At 38.3% G+C, this 20,712-nt stretch overlaps 2 protein-coding genes and 1 non-coding gene across 5 annotated transcripts; 1 reads left to right on the top strand and 2 right to left on the bottom strand.

Moving 5' to 3' along the window:
- Positions 1 to 103: 103 nt before the first annotated feature.
- Positions 104 to 5,392, top strand: LOC113697020 (uncharacterized). 2 transcript variants are annotated; one of them, XM_027216437.2, is made up of 3 exons: positions 104 to 3,290; positions 3,889 to 3,964; positions 4,902 to 5,040. In XM_027216437.2, exons 1-3 carry the CDS (start codon positions 2,487 to 2,489, stop codon positions 4,919 to 4,921), a joined length of 900 nt encoding a protein of 299 aa, XP_027072238.1. In that variant the 5' UTR covers positions 104 to 2,486; the 3' UTR covers positions 4,922 to 5,040. The 2 variants fall into 2 exon arrangements, with proteins under 2 accessions (XP_027072238.1, XP_027072237.1); XM_027216436.2 differs by having other exon boundaries at positions 135 to 3,290; positions 4,925 to 5,392.
- A 391-nt stretch (positions 5,393 to 5,783) lies between these two features.
- TRNAY-GUA (transfer RNA tyrosine (anticodon GUA)) lies at positions 5,784 to 5,872 on the bottom strand. Its single transcript is given in 2 exon segments — positions 5,784 to 5,819; positions 5,836 to 5,872. It is a non-coding gene; the product is annotated as a tRNA-Tyr (tRNA).
- Positions 5,873 to 6,876: 1,004 nt separating this feature from the next.
- LOC113697276 (uncharacterized) lies at positions 6,877 to 13,748 on the bottom strand. Of its 2 annotated transcripts, none has more exons than XM_027216828.2 (6): positions 13,324 to 13,748; positions 12,807 to 13,192; positions 11,588 to 11,676; positions 9,455 to 11,434; positions 8,183 to 8,366; positions 6,877 to 7,607 (listed from the first exon to the last, which is right to left on the bottom strand). In XM_027216828.2, the coding sequence occupies exons 2-6, from the start codon at positions 12,853 to 12,855 to the stop codon at positions 6,994 to 6,996; spliced, it is 2,916 nt and encodes a 971-aa protein (XP_027072629.2). In that variant the 5' UTR covers positions 12,856 to 13,192; positions 13,324 to 13,748; the 3' UTR covers positions 6,877 to 6,993. The 2 variants fall into 2 exon arrangements, with proteins under 2 accessions (XP_027072629.2, XP_027072630.2); XM_027216829.2 differs by having other exon boundaries at positions 12,807 to 13,183.
- Positions 13,749 to 20,712: the final 6,964 nt, after the last annotated feature.

The raw sequence follows: 20,712 nt of genomic DNA, 5'->3' as shown, positions 1-20,712 counted from the left end.
GCCGAGTACAAAGATGATGGTGGTGTCGAAACTTGAGGACGTTTATCAGCAAGAAAAGGAAAGAAGGCAAAAATTATATTTAAAAAAGAAAGCAAGCCGTATCAGAAGAAAGTGAACAGGAGTCTTTATTTATTTTTTTTGACAAAGAAGGAAAAAAAAAGGGGTGGGGTCTGAAGAAGCTGAAGAGTAGAACATGAGGATAGACATTAAAGAAGAGGAAAAGGAAAAGAAGATCGATCTTTTTCCGTAAAGGAGGAGGAAACAAAAGAGTGAATTGCACAATGATCCAAAACTATTATATTATTTCGCTTGAACCCTACAGTTATATCAGGTATATATGCCCGGCATTTTTATTTTTATTTTATTTTATTTTGTTTTGGGGGTAGACAGGAAATATGTGAAGGAAGGAAGGAAGGAAGGGAGAACCGAAGAAGTTGCAAGAAGCGAAGGCGGTGCTCCTAAGGTTAGTATTACTATTTATAAAGGGAATCCGCTTTGTAGTGCAGGCCAAAAGATCGAGCACCCAATTCGTTTTCTTTTCGGATCAAAAGTAAAGCTCGAAAGACACAGAGAGAAATGTTGCCCCCCGAATAATTAGCCATGCTGTTTGTGGCCCGCTTTCTGAATCCCATAAAAGTTGCAGAGAACAGAAGGGGGTTCTGACTTCTGAAGAAGGAAAGGCAAGAAAACTTAGAGACGGAATCGTCTTGGGTTCGAGTAGCGGGAGGATAACTGGGGTTTGATGGAAAGCAAAAACCCCCCCCCCCCCCCACCCCAACCCCAACCCCAGGCATCTGATTCCCATCAGCTTTTAAGAGGCGGTCGAAGGAAAATTAAGGCAGAAAAGGTTTTCATTTATTTATGTATTTTTTTGGTTGCAAGTGTAAAAGAAAAAGAATGGACCGACCGACAAAATCACGCAAGCCAGTAATAAGAAGAGAGGTGTAAAATCGAAATTGTACGCGCAGGTGCCATGTTCGAATGGCTCGGAGAGTTAATAATTTGATTCGCGTGCTCTTTTGGCCAACGAGCAGATGGAGCATGTATATATGATAACGCATGCGCAGGTAAAACACGAGATGATGTTCGGTTCATTTGCAACGTTTTCCTTTCTCTTCAAGCTTCATTCATTCATTTCATTGGTGGGATTTGGAAGACAGTAGCAGCAGCAGCAGCATTGAAAACACATTTTTATGCGTCTGTCCTTTGGACATAGCAGTAGTAGTAGTGGTATTACTACCATTTACCAGCTAGAGCTAACCGTTGCGCTGTCTGTCTGGTGATGCTCAGTTGCTGTCTCATGATGGCCCATGCAGTTGAGTCTTAAAATCCGTAGGACAGGGGATGCTGTACTCAAGTCAGAGAAAATTTTGATTGGAACTTGGAACGGGCATATACATAGATAGATAGATATATATATATATATAGAGTACAGTTGTTTTTTTTCTTTCAATACAGAGACACAGAGAGTATCCCAGTTTTATCAGACTAATCTTTCTGCACCTGTGCACCCCATCCCTAAGGATACACAACACAAGTGATAGAAAGGTGACTCGATCACACGACTTCGAGATCTAACTAGACTACCCAAAACTATCTATCTGAGCCAACCCCAAAGGGCTCACAGTACAGTTGTTAAGGTTGCTTACTAGTAGTACATAGATTCTATTTGTAACGAGGCCAAAGCCAAAGGCATAGTTGTTTGTTAATTGTTACTTGGTAGGAGGGGAACGGCCCCTGAATCTTTGCAGGGAGAGTGTCGTCTCCTCGACCACCGGGATCAATTGGGTTTTGCACTAACTTACCAATGGCGATTGATTAACAAACGTAGAATCCATCCTACCATTCCTTCCTAGGTTAGCGCATGTGAATGTGAATGTGGAGGAGTACATTTACATTTATCTTGAAAATGCCATACAACCATTGGAACTCTTGATGTTTTCGGCATCACCTTTAACCGGGAAAATTGTACGTACGTAATTGGTAAATTTTACTACCACATGGAATTGGAAGGGAAGAATCTGAGGGTGGTCCTGCTCCCTCACTATTCTCTTTTTTAATGGATTGGATACCTGCATGTGTTGATAAGGGTAAACAGTAGCAGTACAATCAAATTCCAACTCCTTAATTTATTAATTTGATGAAGAGCCGAAGAGGTGCTGCTGCTGTAGTCCTGTTGTCCTCATTTCTTCCACTTCCTACAATATATCACTGCCTCTCTCTCTCTCTCTCTCTCTCTCTATCTATCTATCTATCCTCATTTGTTCCACCACTTCTTCAGCCTAATTAAGAGAGTCCTTGATGATGAAGCAACAAATAATGAGCTAGCATCTTCTTTGCCTACTCTTTCTTTTTATCTCTGTCAGTCTCACCCTCTCTTCAAAAGTTGAAATGCAGATTCCCATACCAATAATTATCCATCCATCAACAACAACTCCTCTCCATCATCACTTTTTTTAATACTACTACAGCTTACTAAATAAAAGATGAAAGGAATTGATATATTCTGCGCATCCCATGCTGCAACTTCCATTTCCTGCCTGAGCATGGACGATCCCTCCTCCTCATCCACAATTCATCTCGGCGGCAGCGGCCGAGCAATCGATCGTTATAATCCAATCATCAGAGATCCTAGAAGATTTGGCGGCGGCGGCGGCGGCGGCGGCAGCAGCAGCAGAACTCTCCCTCATGTCCCTTCTTGCTCTTCTCAGACGCCCATCAACCCTAAGCCCTCATCCCATTCCCACCAACAAACTCCTTACCCTCATCATCAAAACAAGAATGGTACTCTGAGTGCCATGAGCAGCTCCTCAAAGCCAAGAAACGAAAAATCCCACGGCAAGAGCACTAATACAAAGAAGAAGTTCAAGATGAACAACAGCAACAGAAGCAGCTCCGCAGCTATAAAGCCGCCATCTCCAAATGATGAGGAAAAGAAAAAGAGCAGCGGCTCCATCAAACCTGCTTCTTCTGTCCACGAGCCCAGTGATTTCCGTAGTAGTACTAGTAGTAGTAGTAGTTTTGGAAATCGGAAAAGCTGGAGTTGCAGTTCCACTAAGGCTCCAGCAGGTGACTTTATCAGCCCACCTGGCTCCTCCCGGTACTTGTTGAGTGATCAGGCTTCTTTCTTCAACCTCATTACGGAAGATTTTGATCCTCTCAACAAATTGCTGCCCCCAGTGGTGGAAGCGGAACCTCCCGTTAATCATTCCAAGCCCAGTAATAGTGATGATAATAATAGCAAGGCCCTGCAAAAAGATGACCAATCCAAGTCTCGCTCCCCGGACCAGGTTCCTCCTCCTCCGAATCCACAATCTCCTTTGCTCTATACTTTCTGTACTAGTAGCACCAGTTTAGTGCATGTTTTGACTGCTGCTGTTAAATCCTTAGTAGTTCATCATATCCATGTAGAGTTCATTCATTACTAGTAACAAATATTACTACTGGCATGCTATTGGAAGAAGCAAAAATTTTGCCGAATTAGAACAAAGAAGGCTTCCTTATTATCAGGTATAAAACCAGAAAATTTAATTTACATATAGACTTATGAATCAGCTAGCATATAAACCAGAAATTTGAAGAATTTTTTTGGGGTAAATAGTAAAAGATACTACATAAGAACTTTTTTTAAAACTTTTAAAATGTTAAGAAGAAAAAACAAATAAATATTTAGAACTTGGGGGGGCGCCCTTGCTTATTATTATACTTGTAAATACACTACTAGTATTAGTACATCGAAAGGAAATGGTAAGGAACCTGTGTGCGTGGGTTGGGGTGGGGACTCGGTGGTCCTCTTATTAAACTCCTTACTATGGATTGGTAGTGATCATGTTGTTCTGGGGTTGTGTGGGGTACGATCTGTAAATGCATTTTGTTTGCAAATTGCAGGTGGTAGTTCTTAGAGTTTCGCTGCATTGCAGAGGATGCGAGAGAAAAATGAGGAAACATATCTCCAGAATGGAAGGTACACATACATACATATATACATATATATATATCCATTTCACTGTTACGTAATTATCCCTTTTTTTTTTGTGGGTTCAATTTCTCTTTCTCTTTTTCCAGTTTTCATTTCATGGTTCTTTTTTAATTCGCAACCAAAGATGAGCCAAAATTTAAAAATTTAAAAAATTTAAAAAAAAAACACACACACACACAAAAAGAAAAAAGAAAAAAGAAAAAAGGGGGTCACTCAAATATTGAACTTAAAACCTTTTGATCATCTTCACAATAATGACTGATCAACTGGCTGGCTGTTAGTGTTGGGTGGTTACTTGGTCTCTGTCTTGATTTATGAATCATTAGATGTGCATGTTTATGTGGTCACCACCTGCTCCCTGACCAACTACTACCCAACAACATGTTGTTGTTGTTGTTGTTGTTTTTGTTTCACGGGCTTCAATTTGCCTAAAGCCCAACAGTTCCAGAAATCATTACATCCGAATTCAGTCAAATTCCACCCGGGCATAAAAGGACATATTGTTATATGTACCGAGTATTTGTACTGATTTTGTTCAAGATTACGCGAAAGTTACAGTTGATGAAATCAGTAAACAACAGCCATGACTTGGAAAGTGAGAGTTTAGGATGTTTCGTTTTTCACCCCCTCCTTTTCGTGGTGTCTATTCTGTCCAATTTTCATGAATTAGACGAGCAAACTGAGGAGCAAAGATCAAATTAACAATCCAAAAGACAGGACAATTAGGCCTAACATTCGGGCTAAACTGAGGTTCCAAAATCATATTTGAGCTCCTTGACTAAACGCCCAAAATTGTAGAACTAGCAAGTTGTGTAGTCCTCACGGAAGCATCTTGTGAGACGCGCGGTTGTTCTTTCTTTTATTTATCTATCTTCTGCGGCTATTCCAGTATTGATGAAAGTCGAAGACATGACATGAACAGGAATTTGGTGGCTGTTGTAACAGGGGTGTCGTCTTTCAACATAGACTTCGCGGCAAAAAAGGTGACGGTGGTCGGAAACGTGACGCCATTGGAAGTCCTGGCTAGTATATCAAAGGTGAAAAATGCTCAATTATGGACCCCTGCAGCTGCAGCTGCAACTGCTGTGCCGCCTTTTAGTCACACTAACTCGTCGGAGATCAACAGAAATAGCCAGACTACTCTCCTTTCGCGATGAATCAGCCACTCCTCTTTCGTAGTATTCCGTGTCTATCATGAGATGAAATATATTCAGGGGGCAAGAATCATGACGGTGGTGTTAAAAGTTAGAACTAGTCTCTTCATGCGTAATCTGCAATGTCTAGAATCAATATATGTACGAGAGACTGCATGGCAGGATTGAGGTTTGAGACTGTATATTCCGATTTTATTAGATTTGCTTTATTTACTGGCTGGTATAAGAATGACATATGCAGAATGGATTTTAATTTCAAGTAACTATGACCACAAAAACGATAAATTATATTGATTGAGATGATGCTCCTTCCGTCTCATAATTACAAACCAACTTATGTAGAGAGTGTGCCATTATGGTAATGTGGGATGAAACTACAATACTTAGATTTTAAATTTTTGAAGATTTCAATGGTATGTGAAATGTCTACCTTTTGAATGGCAAAATAGGGAAATTAATATTTAATTTTTAAAAGATGACTTGTATTAGGATATCCAAAAAATGAAACATAACGTTAACAATAAGATGAAAAGAGTAATTGGCTACCATACCATAAAAATAGAGAAAGATTTCGAATGGCCAAAACAAGAAGCACAACTAGAAACAAAAGCGTGGTTTTTTGCTCAAAAATTGAAAAAAATTAGAAAATTTCCGACCTGCCGGATTCGAACCAGCGACCTAAGGATGGCTTTGAATGTACCACTACAGTCCTCCGCTCTACCAACTGAGCTAAGGTCGGGCTGTATCGTATGATTGAGCTCATTTTATAATATTATCAGTAACAATAGAGATCCAACAGGTTTAATGAAATGTTACGATTACCTTTTTCATACAATAATAATTGTAGTAAATATTATTCAAAATTTAAAACAAGGTTTATCTATGATGGAATGATATAGATTATTAGATGTTAATACCATTCACCAGGGATCCAAATGCAAAAAACCTTTTTTTACTTAATTACAGCAGGAATATTGGCCGATGTGCCAGACACACTATCAAAGGCAAATTGTATCAGCAATTTCACAGACCCTTTGTCTATACGAAAATCAATGTTTTGTTATCATATTAAAGTGTAGCAAAACAGATTCTTCTCTGAGAAAATTACAAGAACATAATGTTTGATTACGAGAATTTGTGCATTATAGTAATAAAGTCCTGTAACAACAGATTATACTTGGTGGAAGCATGTTGGAAACTGGAAAATAAAGTACACTTCAAAGGGAATGACGGTCAGAGGAGAGCAGGAAATGGCTCCGCAATTAAAAGCTCAAAGCTTCCTTAGGCTCCCCTCCCTTCATAGATTAGGATGGAATATGTTATACCGTTGCTGAAAAAAAAAAATTAAAAGCAATAGACCCTGACCCTGAAACCCTATATGTTTGAATTTAACAACTGGATTGCAATGAATCCGCAGATACTCAGATAAGCATTCCAACCAAGTGGATGCCTCGGCTCTCATGCATCGTGAATCCGACCAAATATGAGCACGCACTAACTTCCTCATTCTAGTTCGGAAACTAGTGCACCAAATGCGGGCAGAATACTGAGGCCACACTTGGCAAGTAATACTAGAACGATGTTGTGCAAGGATTGCCATTTGAGACACGCCGCAGCCGGCCTTGAAAGAGAGAGTTTGCGGCATGCGAAGGACTGCTGTACTTACTTTTTGAGTTGAGTCAAAAAGGTTCAGGCACAGATGCAGGTGCCCCCAAAAACGGACTACTACTATAACAAAATTGATTGTAAAGATCTTATGTAACGTCTTTTTAAAATTATTAACATTCTGCTAAACAAAATATTCCACCTATGTCATCTGTCTTTGTAGCTGTCAAACTAGACGAGTTTTGCTTCAAAACTCTACAAGGCTAAAACCTCTCCTATTAGGTCATCTATCAACAGTTTCTCAATTTCCTTGCCGATCATATCAATATCATCTCTGAATCCTAACCAATTCATCTCCCTGTCCAGCCTATTTTCTGGTCTATCTCCTCTCACATTATGCTCTCGGTTAGCTAGCAACTTAATTAAATAATCTTTGACCCCATGCGTTTGCCATTTTGATGCTCCAATAATTTTTGGCTGCACCCTAGGACGTTGGTCCGCATGCTTCTGGAAAATCTCAAGAAGTGCAGAATTGATGCGGTCAAACAATAGCCTCCTTTCAAACTTCAGATCGCTTGTCTTTCCACCATACTTCTTCTCAAGATTGGTGAAGACCCAGGGACCTAAAGGGCACTCGGGAGAATGCCATGACGCAAAGGATGTATCAGAGTCAAACTCCTCAAGGCCAGAGTAGAGAAGTGTGTCAACTATGTATGAAGACTCCCAACTGTCACCTCCAACAAAGCTTTTCTCTTCATATTCCACTATTGGTTGCTGCAGCATGACATCCTTTTCGCTTGGGCTAACCACAGTTGCACCACCATAACTGCCTGATTCGATCTTGAGGAGCTGCAGCTGCATTCGGAGTACTAGCAAAAATAGCAATAAAGAGAAATTAAAAATGGAAAAGCAATTAATATTATCAACAAACCATAACTGCATGACGTATGATGCCAGTTAATGTGTGCTTTTCATCATTGTATTTTATCACAAAAGAAGCTGAAAAATCCTTTTGATTTGTAGACTAGCCTGGATTTGCTTTTCTGAAGCAGATTTTGGACCAAAGAACCTCATTAAGTTTTTTCAAACAGCTATACCAATGACACGAGAAAAAACCAACACAACATGTTGATCTATTTAAATGATGCACGGTTTTATGTTTGTGAGACTAGAGGAATAGCCTGACTGGATGCTACTCTGAAAGGATGGACAAGATTAAGATCAAAAACCTTTTGACTGCAAACTTTACAGTTTAAGACAGACAAGAGAACTGAATTTGAGAACAAATAACAAGTAGCCATGGCCAACAGATGACTCTGCCATGACTTTTAAATAAGGAAGGGAGACAAATGTAACAAACTTTTGCTAACAATTAAAAACGATATGGAGTGACTCATTGATTGTCGATAAGATACTAAACATAGTTTCAGAAACATCTAATTACCATTGAGTTGAGCATTGACAGTCTCAAAGCAGTCTGAGCTAGATGACAAATCCTCCGCAAAAGAAACCTCCAAAACTGAAACTGGACTAAGATGATCAGCCTCCTTGGAGCTCTCTGAAGATTCTGGTTCAGGTCCAAGGCACTTCAAGGAGGAGGTTCGTTCAGACTGGCCCAGCACTGATTCCTGAAACAACATTAAATATGAGGAAAGTTTCTTCTGCACATGCAGTATCCTTTAATTTATGGAACACAATAAGTAAATACAAAAATGTGATTTCTACAAAAAGACCCTTTAAAGAAGTGAATGTATCATCGTCTTCAAACTCGTCCAAAGAGAAGGTATCAGTAAAGGTAGATTTTAGATTCATTCTCAGCTTTAAAATAAGCTAAAAGTGGGAGTAAAATCCCAAAGAGAACACCAAAGTTGAAAAGAATTCGTGTATGTAGTTCTTAATGCACTTGACTTTCAAATTAATACTACCAAGGAAATATAGAGAACTGGAGAAGCTTGATCCAGTTCATAAACTCCAAGATACCACCTATTATCACAAGAAAAGGTGTGCTTATATTTAATTACCCAAAGGGGAAAAAGAAGACTTTTATTTAAGTAGAAAATGCATGAAAAGCTACTGATTCAAATGTTAAACAACCATGCTTTTTCATCCATAGATGCAATGATTAACCTTCTTTGTTAGTCTTCAAATGCAAGGAAAATAGTAATTGAGAGGAGCACATTTATGAAATCGAGACAATGCAAAATGAAACCACAAATTAAAAATATCATTTGCCAATGTATTTAAAGCAGAAAAAATTTAATGACTCTCCGATTTCCATGTAATGAATATTCATAAGGTTCGTTGCAGTAAATATCTCATTAGCAGATTTTCTCAGTCACATGGGTATTTACGCTCCCTTTTTGCGAGGGGCTAAGCATGTTTTTCGACCAATTACCACCAACCAACAGTGAGGGCATCAAGACAGCCAGCAACATGTGAATTATGTAATCATCTGCAGTTTACTATGCACCAGTCAGAGATGAACAATCCATTGCAAATAAAAAGGAACCAAATATTTTCGGGAAATAGAAGTGGAATAATCTATTTGCCTCACATTTCCAACAAATGCAGTTATTTATGGAAGTAAAATAATAAAAGATTAGCAACTAGGGCAATGCAGTTTACATCTTGCAGGCAACATAGAAAGTGTGCCAATATGGTATAGCATTTAAAATAAAGAACTCAAGGAAATTGATTAGAAAGCTATCATGCAGACCTGTAGATTTGCATCTTCTTGGTCACAAGCAGCAGAATCATCATTTTCTTTTGTAAAATCAGTAGGCTCAGGTTGCACATTGAGAGAGGAGTCCAAGGACGACAAGCTTAAGCTCCCAGGTTTTGTATTTGTCAGTTCATCACCGACAAATTTTCTAAGGGAATCAGCAGTATCAGGTGTCTGGCAATGTATCAAGTGTTTTTCATAGGGATCCTCTTTACAAGCACCGATGTCTGATTGAATCAGGTTGGAACTCATATTTGGTGACAAGCCACTGTCATTACCTTTGCTATAACAGGCGAGAGATGTCCTAATACTTGATTGAACATCTTTGGCTGAGGTTTTGTCTTTTTTACTAGGATTTCTCTTCCTTTCTTTAATTCTATCCCTGTATAGTTTCTCGTTCTTTACCATATCACTCAAAAGAGGTTCATGCCTTCCATTTGTTCTATATATTCTGCTTGCAACTGGGGAAGGAGGAAGAGATCTTGATCTAGACGAATGTCTGATGCATCCATCATTCCAACCATCCCTACTGCTGATACCTAAAGGACCACCCCAGCCAGAACTATCACTACTGCCAGCAAATCCTTCACTGGCTCCATCCAGACAGATTGCAGCATTAAACTCCTGCACAGTTTCCCTCTCGGGTACAGCAAGCATTTCACCTAGTGTGCTACCCTTAGCAATTGGTGCAAAACTACGAGACTTGTGAGTCATCTTCCACCTCTCAGACAATCTCTTTTTCGCTTCTCTACTTACCACGGATTCATATGGACCAGATGATGAATATTTGATCCTGTCATTGGCATCAAACGAATTTCTGGAAGACAGAGTCACCACCTCTGAAGCACTGGAAGAGTCACTTTCATACGCATCATATGAACTCTCATCTCCCGCATATCCTCTAAGTCCACCTGACAATTTAAAATGCTCTGCCATTTGTCTTGTGATATCCTTGGCAATCTTTCTATCTTCCCTTGACTTAGTGTTCAAGAAGCTTGCTTCACTGAAGGAATTTTTCCTTTTGCATGACAACATTTCCTCAGAATAAGAACCCCTAGGTTGTAAATGATTCTTCAATGATGCCATATGAGTGCATGAGGACTCCGGTGAGGAAACAGATGTAACAGCATTAGCCCTCTTTATTAAGTTTGGCTTCAAAACAACAATTCTCGTTGGAAGTATCTCTGTCTCATTCTTGACATTTAACTGACTCTTTTCGGTCTTACAAGAATGGTATGGACCATGATGGTTGTGCAAATGAAGTAGAAGACCATCCTCACGTTTCTGGCGAGAACTAGTGTCACGTTTACACAATCCATCTCTAGCTGATTTCCAGGTTTTGCCCTTGCATTCATACTCAGCAGAACTCAATAGCTCCGAGGATGCCACAGGACCATACAAAGAGCTGTAAGGGTCGATTTTCATATCATGCAACTGCTTTAAGTGCACCGGATGTGGCTGCTCAAGATATTTCAGCAGCAAGTCCTTGCTTGAGTCAAGGATCTCAAGAGTATCATCAAACTCTTTAGAAAGCTGAAGCTTTTCATTATTTGAACAATGTTTTGCATCCATAAACTTCTGTTGTTTGTGTGCTATCTCAGGCATGGCAAACCTGGAATTCGCACTCCATCTCGATGAATAGCGGTGATTTGTGACATGTGATGCTTCCATATCTTCATACACATCTTTGAAATCTTGCTGATCAACTGGGCTCATCTTACTTGATCGACTCTCATGTGGTTGCTCATTCTGATTGATGCCTACTGAGGCATTCCGCTGTTGATGCTTCTCCGACAACCTTTTTTGTTGTTTATACTGCGGGGATGGCAGTCCATCAAGACCCATCAATCTTGCGATGACATTAGGTGACCGTCTCCTGTTTTCGCTTTCTTTTGCCATTTCTTCTGCCAGTAGCTTCTTTATTGGTGCGCCACTACCTCGTTTGAAAGAGTTCTGTCCAGACTCAAGTGTCGACTGAAATTACCAAGTTTAAATGCTTTTATGTGTTAAGAAATAATATGTAAGAAACCCATAGTTAATGTATCTAACACTACAATACGTATATCCAATGATCACAATCTGGGAAAGTAAGTTAAGTTGAGCATGTTGTCATAATTTGTCGCTCACCGAATCTTCCTTAGTGATTCCACCACTACGCAAACGAGAATCGGCAATGGGTTTTGGAACAGCTTTGTGTCTGTGAACCTGATAATTTCCTGGATATGAATTAAAACAATATCAAAACTGACATACACGCAAACTTTATAGCACATACAGAAGATAGTCCTTCTTTAGAACTTTCTGCTTTTCTTTTCAAGAACAAGAGCAAAGAAGTAATGTACACTCCGATGTAAGTAAAACAATCAGGGAATGCAGATCAATAGATCGAGAATAAGAAAACATGACAATAGAAAGAAGAATTGAATGGGTAAGAAAGAAATTTAAAGTATAAAACACAAAAAGTAGGTGGCAATGAATGTGTAGGAGACAAAGGCCCAGCAATCATAACTCATTATAACCATAGAATTTCATAAAGAACAGAGCAAAATTATGCCGAGACCACTACAGAAAAGCTCCTACTTCACAAGCAAGACTAGCTTCAAAAAAGCACGAGCAGAGGCAATTCTCACCCCAACCTCTTTTTATGAACTCTAGTCCCCAAAATTTTGAGAAAGGGAGGACGTAGAAGGCAAATATGTAATAAGACAACCTTTTAAAAATTAGTGATGGAGATTTTGCTGACGAACTTTTATACATTGACACCTCGAATCACAAAAAATCAACAAAATTTAATGGAAAAAAAAAATTTGTTGAGGGAGCGAAAAAACGGAAATAGAAAAAAGATACACTGTTATAACCTTACGGGAAAACCTGGAGTACGAAAATTGTATTTAAGAAATTAAAATTTTAAAAAAAAAGTCTAAACAAAAAAATTTTGAGAAAATTGAATCACTTTTACGTCAGAATTTGTGTAGTTCAACTCATCTTCATCGGGCTTTTTTCCAACCACAGCTCGGTGTTTTTGAATTTGATTGAAAACAAGTTGTGCTGCTCATTCTTTTTCAAATAATCTGTCAATTTGAAGCATACTAATTGAAAAAAGAGAGAGAGAAAAAATCAACACTTTGAAACATATATGCCCGCTTTCTTTCCTTTATGAGCCTTTTTAACTCCAAACAAGATTGAGATGATCACACATTGAAGAGTGTGTGTGTGTGTGTGTGTTTTCCTCTTTTTTGAGTTTTCTTAAAAAAAAAAAAAATGGGTGCCTATGTCTTTTTAATAAGTATACATTTTATCTACATGAATATCAAACGTAGACTTTAGAGAGAGAGCGAGAATAAACCTTGAATAGCTGTAGCACTTTTGGACCTCTTATGTCGAGTTGTCTCCATATTCAAAATGCAAGCCACAGACAAAAAAGAAAGAAAGGGAGACAAGAAGAAAATAAAAGGAAAGAGGGAAAAAAGAGAGAGAGAAGAAAGAAAAGAAAGACGGAAGATTCCGACAAGAGAAATCTTAGATCGGAAATCTCGGAAAAAAGCACGAGAGCACCGCCTCGAAATCCATCACCGTAGTCGTCGTCATCATCAACACCAACAGTTACCACCGCAAGGAGGACGAGCAGCAGCAAGCCCAACCTTAAACCCTAGCTATCCAGCTGTATGCTAGCAGTGGCTTTTCCTTGAACATAACGGCTGCTTTTTTTCAAAATTCAAACACCTACACAAGCTAAAACGCGCAGATGATTAGCCTCTCCCCTCTCTCACTAATCTTCATTTTTGAGAGAGAAACCAGAGCAAAGAACACACACACACATATACATACAGATAGAGAGAGAGAGAGAGAGAGAGATGACTCACTTTGGAAGAATGAGAGGGCAAAGGTGAGGGGACGGCATTAATGAGAGCCGCGGTCCCCCTCTCAATTCAGCCACCCAACAACTTGTGTTTTGTTGTTGATGATGATCGGTATCCTCTCTCTTTTCTTTTCTTTTTTTTTTTTTCCTTCAGTGTAGTTAGTAGCAGTAGTTAGTTGTGCTGGAAGGGGAAAACATCTATACCTACACCAACAACAGCAGCAGTAGTAGTGTGCATCGCATCTGTGTTTGTTGGGAGCGTTTCTGGTACTGGGGGGCGGTGGGGTGGAGGAAAATGGGGGGAGTGGTGTGGTGTTTATTTGAATTGGAGTTTGAAAATGGCAAATTCCGGGGGGTGGGGTGGGACGCGAGGGAAAATGGGTTGGAAGACTTCTTCTGTTCTGTGATGAGAGGGCTCCGACTCACGAGTACTGAAATGAAAATACGGGACGGCCTAACGGGCCACGGCTGCCCCTATATCGGCGGGTGCTGTGGTGGGGACCATTAAAAGACTGGAAAAAAAAAAAAAAAAAAAAAAACTAGGTGAGTGCCCTCTGTCAAGTTGGAGGGTTTGGGCTGTGCCACGTAATGTCCTGCTCTATTTCTCTTTGGGATTTGAGTAGCTTAAAGTCCAAAGCTTTTTTTTTTTTTTTTTTTTTTTTTGTGGAACTTAAACGCCAATGTTTGGACTTGGGAGGATTGGGGACAGTTCTCAAGTGAAAATATCAAATTTGCATAAAGATTTTCGTTGCAACATTTTTAATATGGTAGTAGTAGTAGTTGAATTTATAAAGCTTAACAATTTCACTTTATATTATTTCTTTTTTATCCTCACAATTCAGTTTCACTTTATATTTCTTTTTTAACCCTCTAATTAACTGTTTAATTATTGCGTATGTCATACAAATGCCACTCTTAATACCTACCATACAGAAACTAATATATCACATTTACTGCCTTGCCTTAACTTTTTTTTTCTCTTGACCTTCTGCCTCTCTTCGCTCTTTTTCCACCTTCAACTGTCACACGTAGATTCAAGATTCGAACCCTAAACCAAATGATTGGAAGAACTGCAAGAGTTCTCTCCTGATAATTGAGTTAATCCCGTGGTTTCTTGACTTAACTATAAATGAATAATCCTAAACTTTTGCCTCCATCTCCTCCATTTCGATAAAAACTTCTCTTGCTATAAGAATTTTTTTATGTTTATATTATTGAACACAATGATCCTGTAGTTGATTGTAGATTTCCATCACTAAAGAGAAGGTGTGATTTTCTCTCCTTTTTTTCATTTTTTATTCTTCAAATATTCCGTTCAATTGAGTGGTTGATTTGTTATGTTTCCTCAACTCAAGAGTCAAGATATTGAATTCATTAGTTCAGTTTAGAATCTTTTGTTGGTCGCAAACACATCGATCGACTGTGTGCGCGTGTTAGAACTAACTACTCACAGGATTCCAGGGACTGTAGCATTTTTCTTCGATATAGAGCATAAAAATTCCAAACGTCCACTGCAGCTTTTTTTCCCAAGCCTAATGTCTGTTTACTGCATATTCGGGCAGCAAATTGCAGGTCAGTTTGAAGTTTTATACACCTTCCAAAATGTTAGCTTCCCTGTGTTTTCTTCTAAGATAAGAAGAAGACATGACAAAAAATTTTTGCTCGAAGCTGTTAAGTACGGTAAAGACAATTGGAGCGAATGAAGAAGTCCTCCTGTTACTAATTAATTTTGTTTGTCCCGCTTAAGTTAAGTGTGGTCAAACCCTGGCCAGGAACAAATAAAAGAACGCGCCTCCTTTCTAAAAGATTATTATATAATCCCGTGAAAGACAAATTTTAGCCATGAGATTTTGGTTTGTTAAAGGAAAAGGCCAAAAAAAAAATTTTTTTTTTTTTTAAATGACCAAAGATTATTATTTTCCCCGCTTTTGGCAAAAGATCTAGCATGTGGATCAAGATCTAGTTTGAATACGATTGATTTTAACTAAAGTATTCAATGCATGCAAAAATCATAGATGAACAAGTTCTAAATTAGCAAAAAGTTTACTATAAGTTTGATAGATATACCTGAATGGAAGCGAGACTTCCCAGTATGGCTGCTGGAGTTAAGCTCAAGCAGAACCCTTCGGGTTTGTTTGGATTGTAAGTTATTTGAGATATTTTTACTGTAGCATTTTTTGTGATGTGATGTATGTGAGATGAAAAAGTAATTGGGAAGATAAAAAGGTGTATTAGAAATTGTAATAATGATGTAAGCAAATATATTTGGGGAAATAAAAGCCAATCCAAACAAACCCTTAGTAGAGCAGTTGCTCTAATTATGTACTCCGACATATGATTAATAAAATGTTACCGTTTTAAAAAAAAGGAAAAAAACAAAAGGATCCTCGAACAAAATGATTTATGAGCTACTCACCCCGTACCTTATTTCATCAAGATGCAAACTTTGCTTAAGATTTCACGACGTTTATTGCTTAATAACTATAAAGTTGAGGTATTTTATGGTAACTTGAGTAACTTTCAACTTCATTTGAGTTAGATAAATATTTAAAACTTAGTTAATCGTAATTCGAGACGGACGCACTCATACGCATTTCATGCATGAAGATACAAGTGAAGTGGTAAAATCTCCATGAAGTTGCCCAAAGATTTCACAATTCCCAGTATATCAAAACGTAAAATTAAGTTGTGATGGTTTGGAAGGCTTTAGTTTATGGTAGTGAAATCAACAATATAATAATCTATGGACAAAGGAAAAACAGAGGTCACAATTTGTGATACTGAAGTCAACAGAGGAAAAGTAGCTGTGGCAATTTGTCAAAACCCTATGGTTTAGTGCCGCCTATATCTAATCTGGCAGTGGGTACTTTTAAAGAAAACATTTGACCGGGTTGCACTCCGTGCATATTTTCTACATTTATTACTGTCAACAATGAGCCTTCGATGATGTGGAATTTATAGTTAATTATTAGGTTACGTATGACAATTTGGGACCTTCCATGGGCTTCATTTGGATGACTGTCACCCAAAGTGCTTTTAGAAAAAATTTGCTGCATGCATTATTTAGTTTACAATATATTTATATATATATATATATATATGAGATGAAAAAATAACAAAAAAATGCGAGTTTTCTCTTCTTTTTTTTTGGGTTTTTATCAATTATTACTTCTTGGGAGGGGGGAGCTTTGATAAATGGACAACTACTTGCTGTCCATTTTTTATCTCGATGGTGAGTCGGGCCTAATAGTATGACAAACATTTGTACTACATTATTGCTTTGATTAGATTAGATTAGATGGTTGATTATTGTTGTGGCCAATGGTGATCTCGTTGATACGGACGTGGATTAGAATCTGCAGATGCAAATTTGTCCGCTGGCCGATTTTTCGTTTACTCCTGTCCTGTGTGTGATTTAATTAGTTGTGTGTGTGTTTATTTCCGTTTCAGAAAAAAAAAAAAAACAAAAATTTTTTGTCCGCTGGGCTGGCGAGGGCGACATCGTTCCGATTGACTGACGGGTGACCAAAACCCCTCCCGTAAACTTAAAGGGAAAAACGTGTCATGGACCCTACAAAATCTATGTGAAATTTCACCTTGCCATTTTCCTACCCCAATAGCACTTGCCATTTACCAAGTAGTAGTACCAGTGGAAATTTGGTTTTGTCGGTCGCAATAAGGCTTCTGAAACAGGACAACTTCTATATATTTGGATGATTTTATATCAGTTGAATTATTGTACTGCTGCTGCTACCAATATTATTGCGAATCGATTGTTCAAGTTTACCACGTAAAGCCACAATCTTAATTACATAATCAACCTCTAAACTAATTCTTTTTTCAAAAAAATTGGGTCAATCTTGTACGCCAAAGATTTATTATACTAACAACTACTCGTACATTCTTTTTCCACGCACGCTATCGCTTGTCGAAGCCAAAGGTGAATGCATTCTGAATTTCAGCGTCCGATCACAGCAACTAGCAAAAACCAAATTTTTTTGTGGACCCGAAACAAAATGAAACATTGGGAGAATCATTTGATTCTGTTGTCTCCACATTTACCGCATAACAAGCAAATGCTACCAGTCGTGAATGGTGGGCTCTCTTGTTAGACCTCCCAATGTCCATGCAACGCCAATTATATGCTTCCTCATTATTAAGGTTTCTTCTCGAGAATTTCTAAAATTGCCCTAACTTCAAATAGTATATGTTTGCAACTTTTTAGGAAAATATATCGTAATATTTTTTAGGACGTGACGCGTGTGAAGTAAAAAAATGATTAAAAATATTTTAAAAAATAAGTATTTATGAAAAGATGCAAAAAAAATTTTCTTACAAAATAGCTGTCCAAACAATTAAAGACTTGTTCAAAGTTTTTGAAGAGTCTTCTTTCTTTTCTTATCAAATTAATATTCTTCACTTATAAATCTCATTTTTCTAGTGCCATTTGTCAGCTGTAGAAAAGTAATTCTAAGATAGCCAGATGAATGATGCTAGAGTTTGTTTGGATGATTTATTTGAAATAATTACTGTAGCACTTTTTGTGATGTGATGTAATGTATGTGAGATAAAAATGTGATTGAAATTTGTGAAATAAATTATTTTATTTCAAAACTATGCAATCCAAACACACTCTAAATTTAACAAAGTACTGATTCTACTACGTCTATCATCCAAGAAACTGAGCATTATGTTTTACAAATGCTCATTTTGCCTAGGAATGATTAACAGGAATGACCTAAGTTTTCAATTTAGTGTTTAAGCTTTGAGCACTTATCAAGATGAGGAAAAGATGATTAATCCCAATCCGTTGTGCTAATGGCACATTGTAAAATTCGATCCTTTGCTCGCTCGTACACACTTTTGTCTTAGTAATACAATCCTACCGTATCATAAAATATATATATATGTAGAGACACACGCGACGTCTATCACCTGCTTTCACTGTGCCTCTATGGAAAGAAGGCAGATTAATTAATGTATAGTAGTAGAAGTAGTATAGAAGATCGAAGCAGATTAGTTGGTATTCAGGGTGACGCGACAAGGGCCGGTTGCTTCAGGTCAGGACAAATGCATGGTGCTTTCTTTCTCGACATGGAAGACTTTCTTCGATGGTACTATCCAATAAAAAAAAAAATTTGCATCATCTCTTTCGCTGTCAGCGGATCTATGGCAAAAATTTCATGCACCAAGACCTAAACTCGACAAAAAACTTCCAGAACCAATAGAGTGGCAAGTCTAGAAACTATAAAGCCTATTCACCTACAAACAATGTAGCCTCGTTTGTTATTGGTTTTTTGTCCATTAACGTTCAGTCAAATTGAGCATGCCTCATCACCATTGATCTTCAAGAGGTAAGAACCCAAAAAAAACAAAAAAAAAAGGGAAATTGTTTTTCGCTGTTTAACCGCATAAATTAACAAAGATAATGATAAAGCAATTCCCTTAATTGAAGCGGTTTTGTAGGCCCCAACCGACAACCATTGCCTTTGCAAGGCCATGAATGATTAGGTTAGGAGATAGAATAGGGTGTTAAAGTCAAGGCACACCATTTGGAGGGTTAAACACAATGCATAATTGCCGATTATAATAATTTGTCAAGTAAACAATAGGCATGCCAATGTAAAGAATTTCCGAGCTTTTCTATTTCTTAATGGGAAACAGAAAAGACTTTCTGCACTAATATAATATATTCCCACCAAAACGGACCAAGTCTTCATGGCATACAGAAAACAAAAGCGGGGGAAAAAAAAAAGGAAAAGAAATAGTTTGGTTATTCTGACATGCTGGTTTTGGAGCGAGAGTAGAGTCGTATTGCCAACAAATTTTTTTTAAAAAAATAAAAGTCAAAAAAAAAAACAAAAATTAAAGTACATAACGTCTGTGAGTTTGTTTGAATTACACATTATTTACACACGCACTGACTTACTTACTCGCATCATCAATACATTTTTCAATCATCTTTTTATTTTGCATACATCATATCATAAATGTGCTATAGTATTTTTTTTTTTAAAAAAATTAGCCCAAATAATCTCCTATCCAAAGACACACATTATGTTAATACCGTATATTAATAAAATAAAATAAAAAGCAGAGCGGGCTTAAAGTACATGGCCTCAAAATTTCTAGTGCATTAAAGAGCTTGAACTTCAGCAATAGATCGACACACTTGCTTGTGGGTCAAGATTTAAGGGGGACATATTATTAATTGCAACGCAAGATGGAAAGATTTAAGAAATGGCTAAAGTGAACGAAGGGTTGATTCTGGAGTTGTATGCTTTCGAGGGAGATTCCATCGCTTCTGGTAAAATAGGTCCAAACGCGACGCAGCCCAAGTCTGGATGGGTCATAGGGCATTGAAGATGGAGCAGGCAGCAGCCCTTTGCACCACCAAATTCAGGCGAGGAATCAGCTTCATTGACGACTGCCCATGTTATTCATTCAATCATTCATTCATTTGCCATAAAAGGAGGACCTCACAATTCCTACAAAAGTTGCTGTTATTATTTCTATAACTCCCAACTCGACGTCCATTCAATACTACTAACCGTCGTGGCAATTCTTCAATCAATAGTAGTGTAACAATCTGTAATCAGCACTGCATAACCACAGCAAATAAGGCACTGTCACCATCTTGAAGGAGGGACAACCCAAGGAAGGGGGGACCCCAAACCATATGCGGTCGTTAGATTTGATGCGTCGCTGTTTTCATCGGACGAGGAAAAGGCCCGGCAAGAATTTCTGGGTCCAATCGTCTTTAGTCCCAGCGTTTAGCGGTTCGAAATGTTCCTGAGATAAGACCAAAAAAATCCGGTGTCCAAATTCTCAATTAGTCCTAGTAGCTATAGGTAGGAGGGGGCGCGGCGCCGGTTGTTTCTGGAACTGGAAATTTGGGTTAGATGCAATACAACAAACATATCCATTCCGACAAAATATTCCTAACTCAATCGGGTGGGTCTTGCAAAACTGAAGCCTAGAAAGTTGCCAAAGCCTTGCGGAGTCATCAGATCCCCATTGAAACCCCCCCCCCCCCTCCCCAAAAAACTCTTTCTTCTAAGTTCTAACAGGTTAGAGAGAAGGAAGTTAACTTGCACCCACACCCACATCATTTGTAGTTTACAGTTTGCACTGTGCAGCTGAAGTTGGATGCAGGATAAGATGTCGGGTAGCTGGTAGCCTGGCACCCCAAAAAAAAAAATGTATCTAATTTCCACATCAGGATCTCCATCAGAATACATAATCCTTGGGATTACAAGCTTGAAGTACATTACATCCTAGAACAGGGCTGAGAAATCTTTGGTTGGTGCAGCAAGAAACAGCATATGTAGGGGTATTAGACCGATCATCAATACTTAAACCTCATTCGGTTTGATTGTATCAGTGAGAAAAG

This window comes from Coffea arabica, chromosome 6e, assembly GCF_036785885.1.
Source record: "Coffea arabica cultivar ET-39 chromosome 6e, Coffea Arabica ET-39 HiFi, whole genome shotgun sequence".
NCBI lineage: Eukaryota > Viridiplantae > Streptophyta > Magnoliopsida > Gentianales > Rubiaceae > Coffea > Coffea arabica.
The sequence above is the reverse complement of the archived record's forward strand: the minus strand, read 5'-3'. Positions and strand labels throughout refer to the sequence as shown.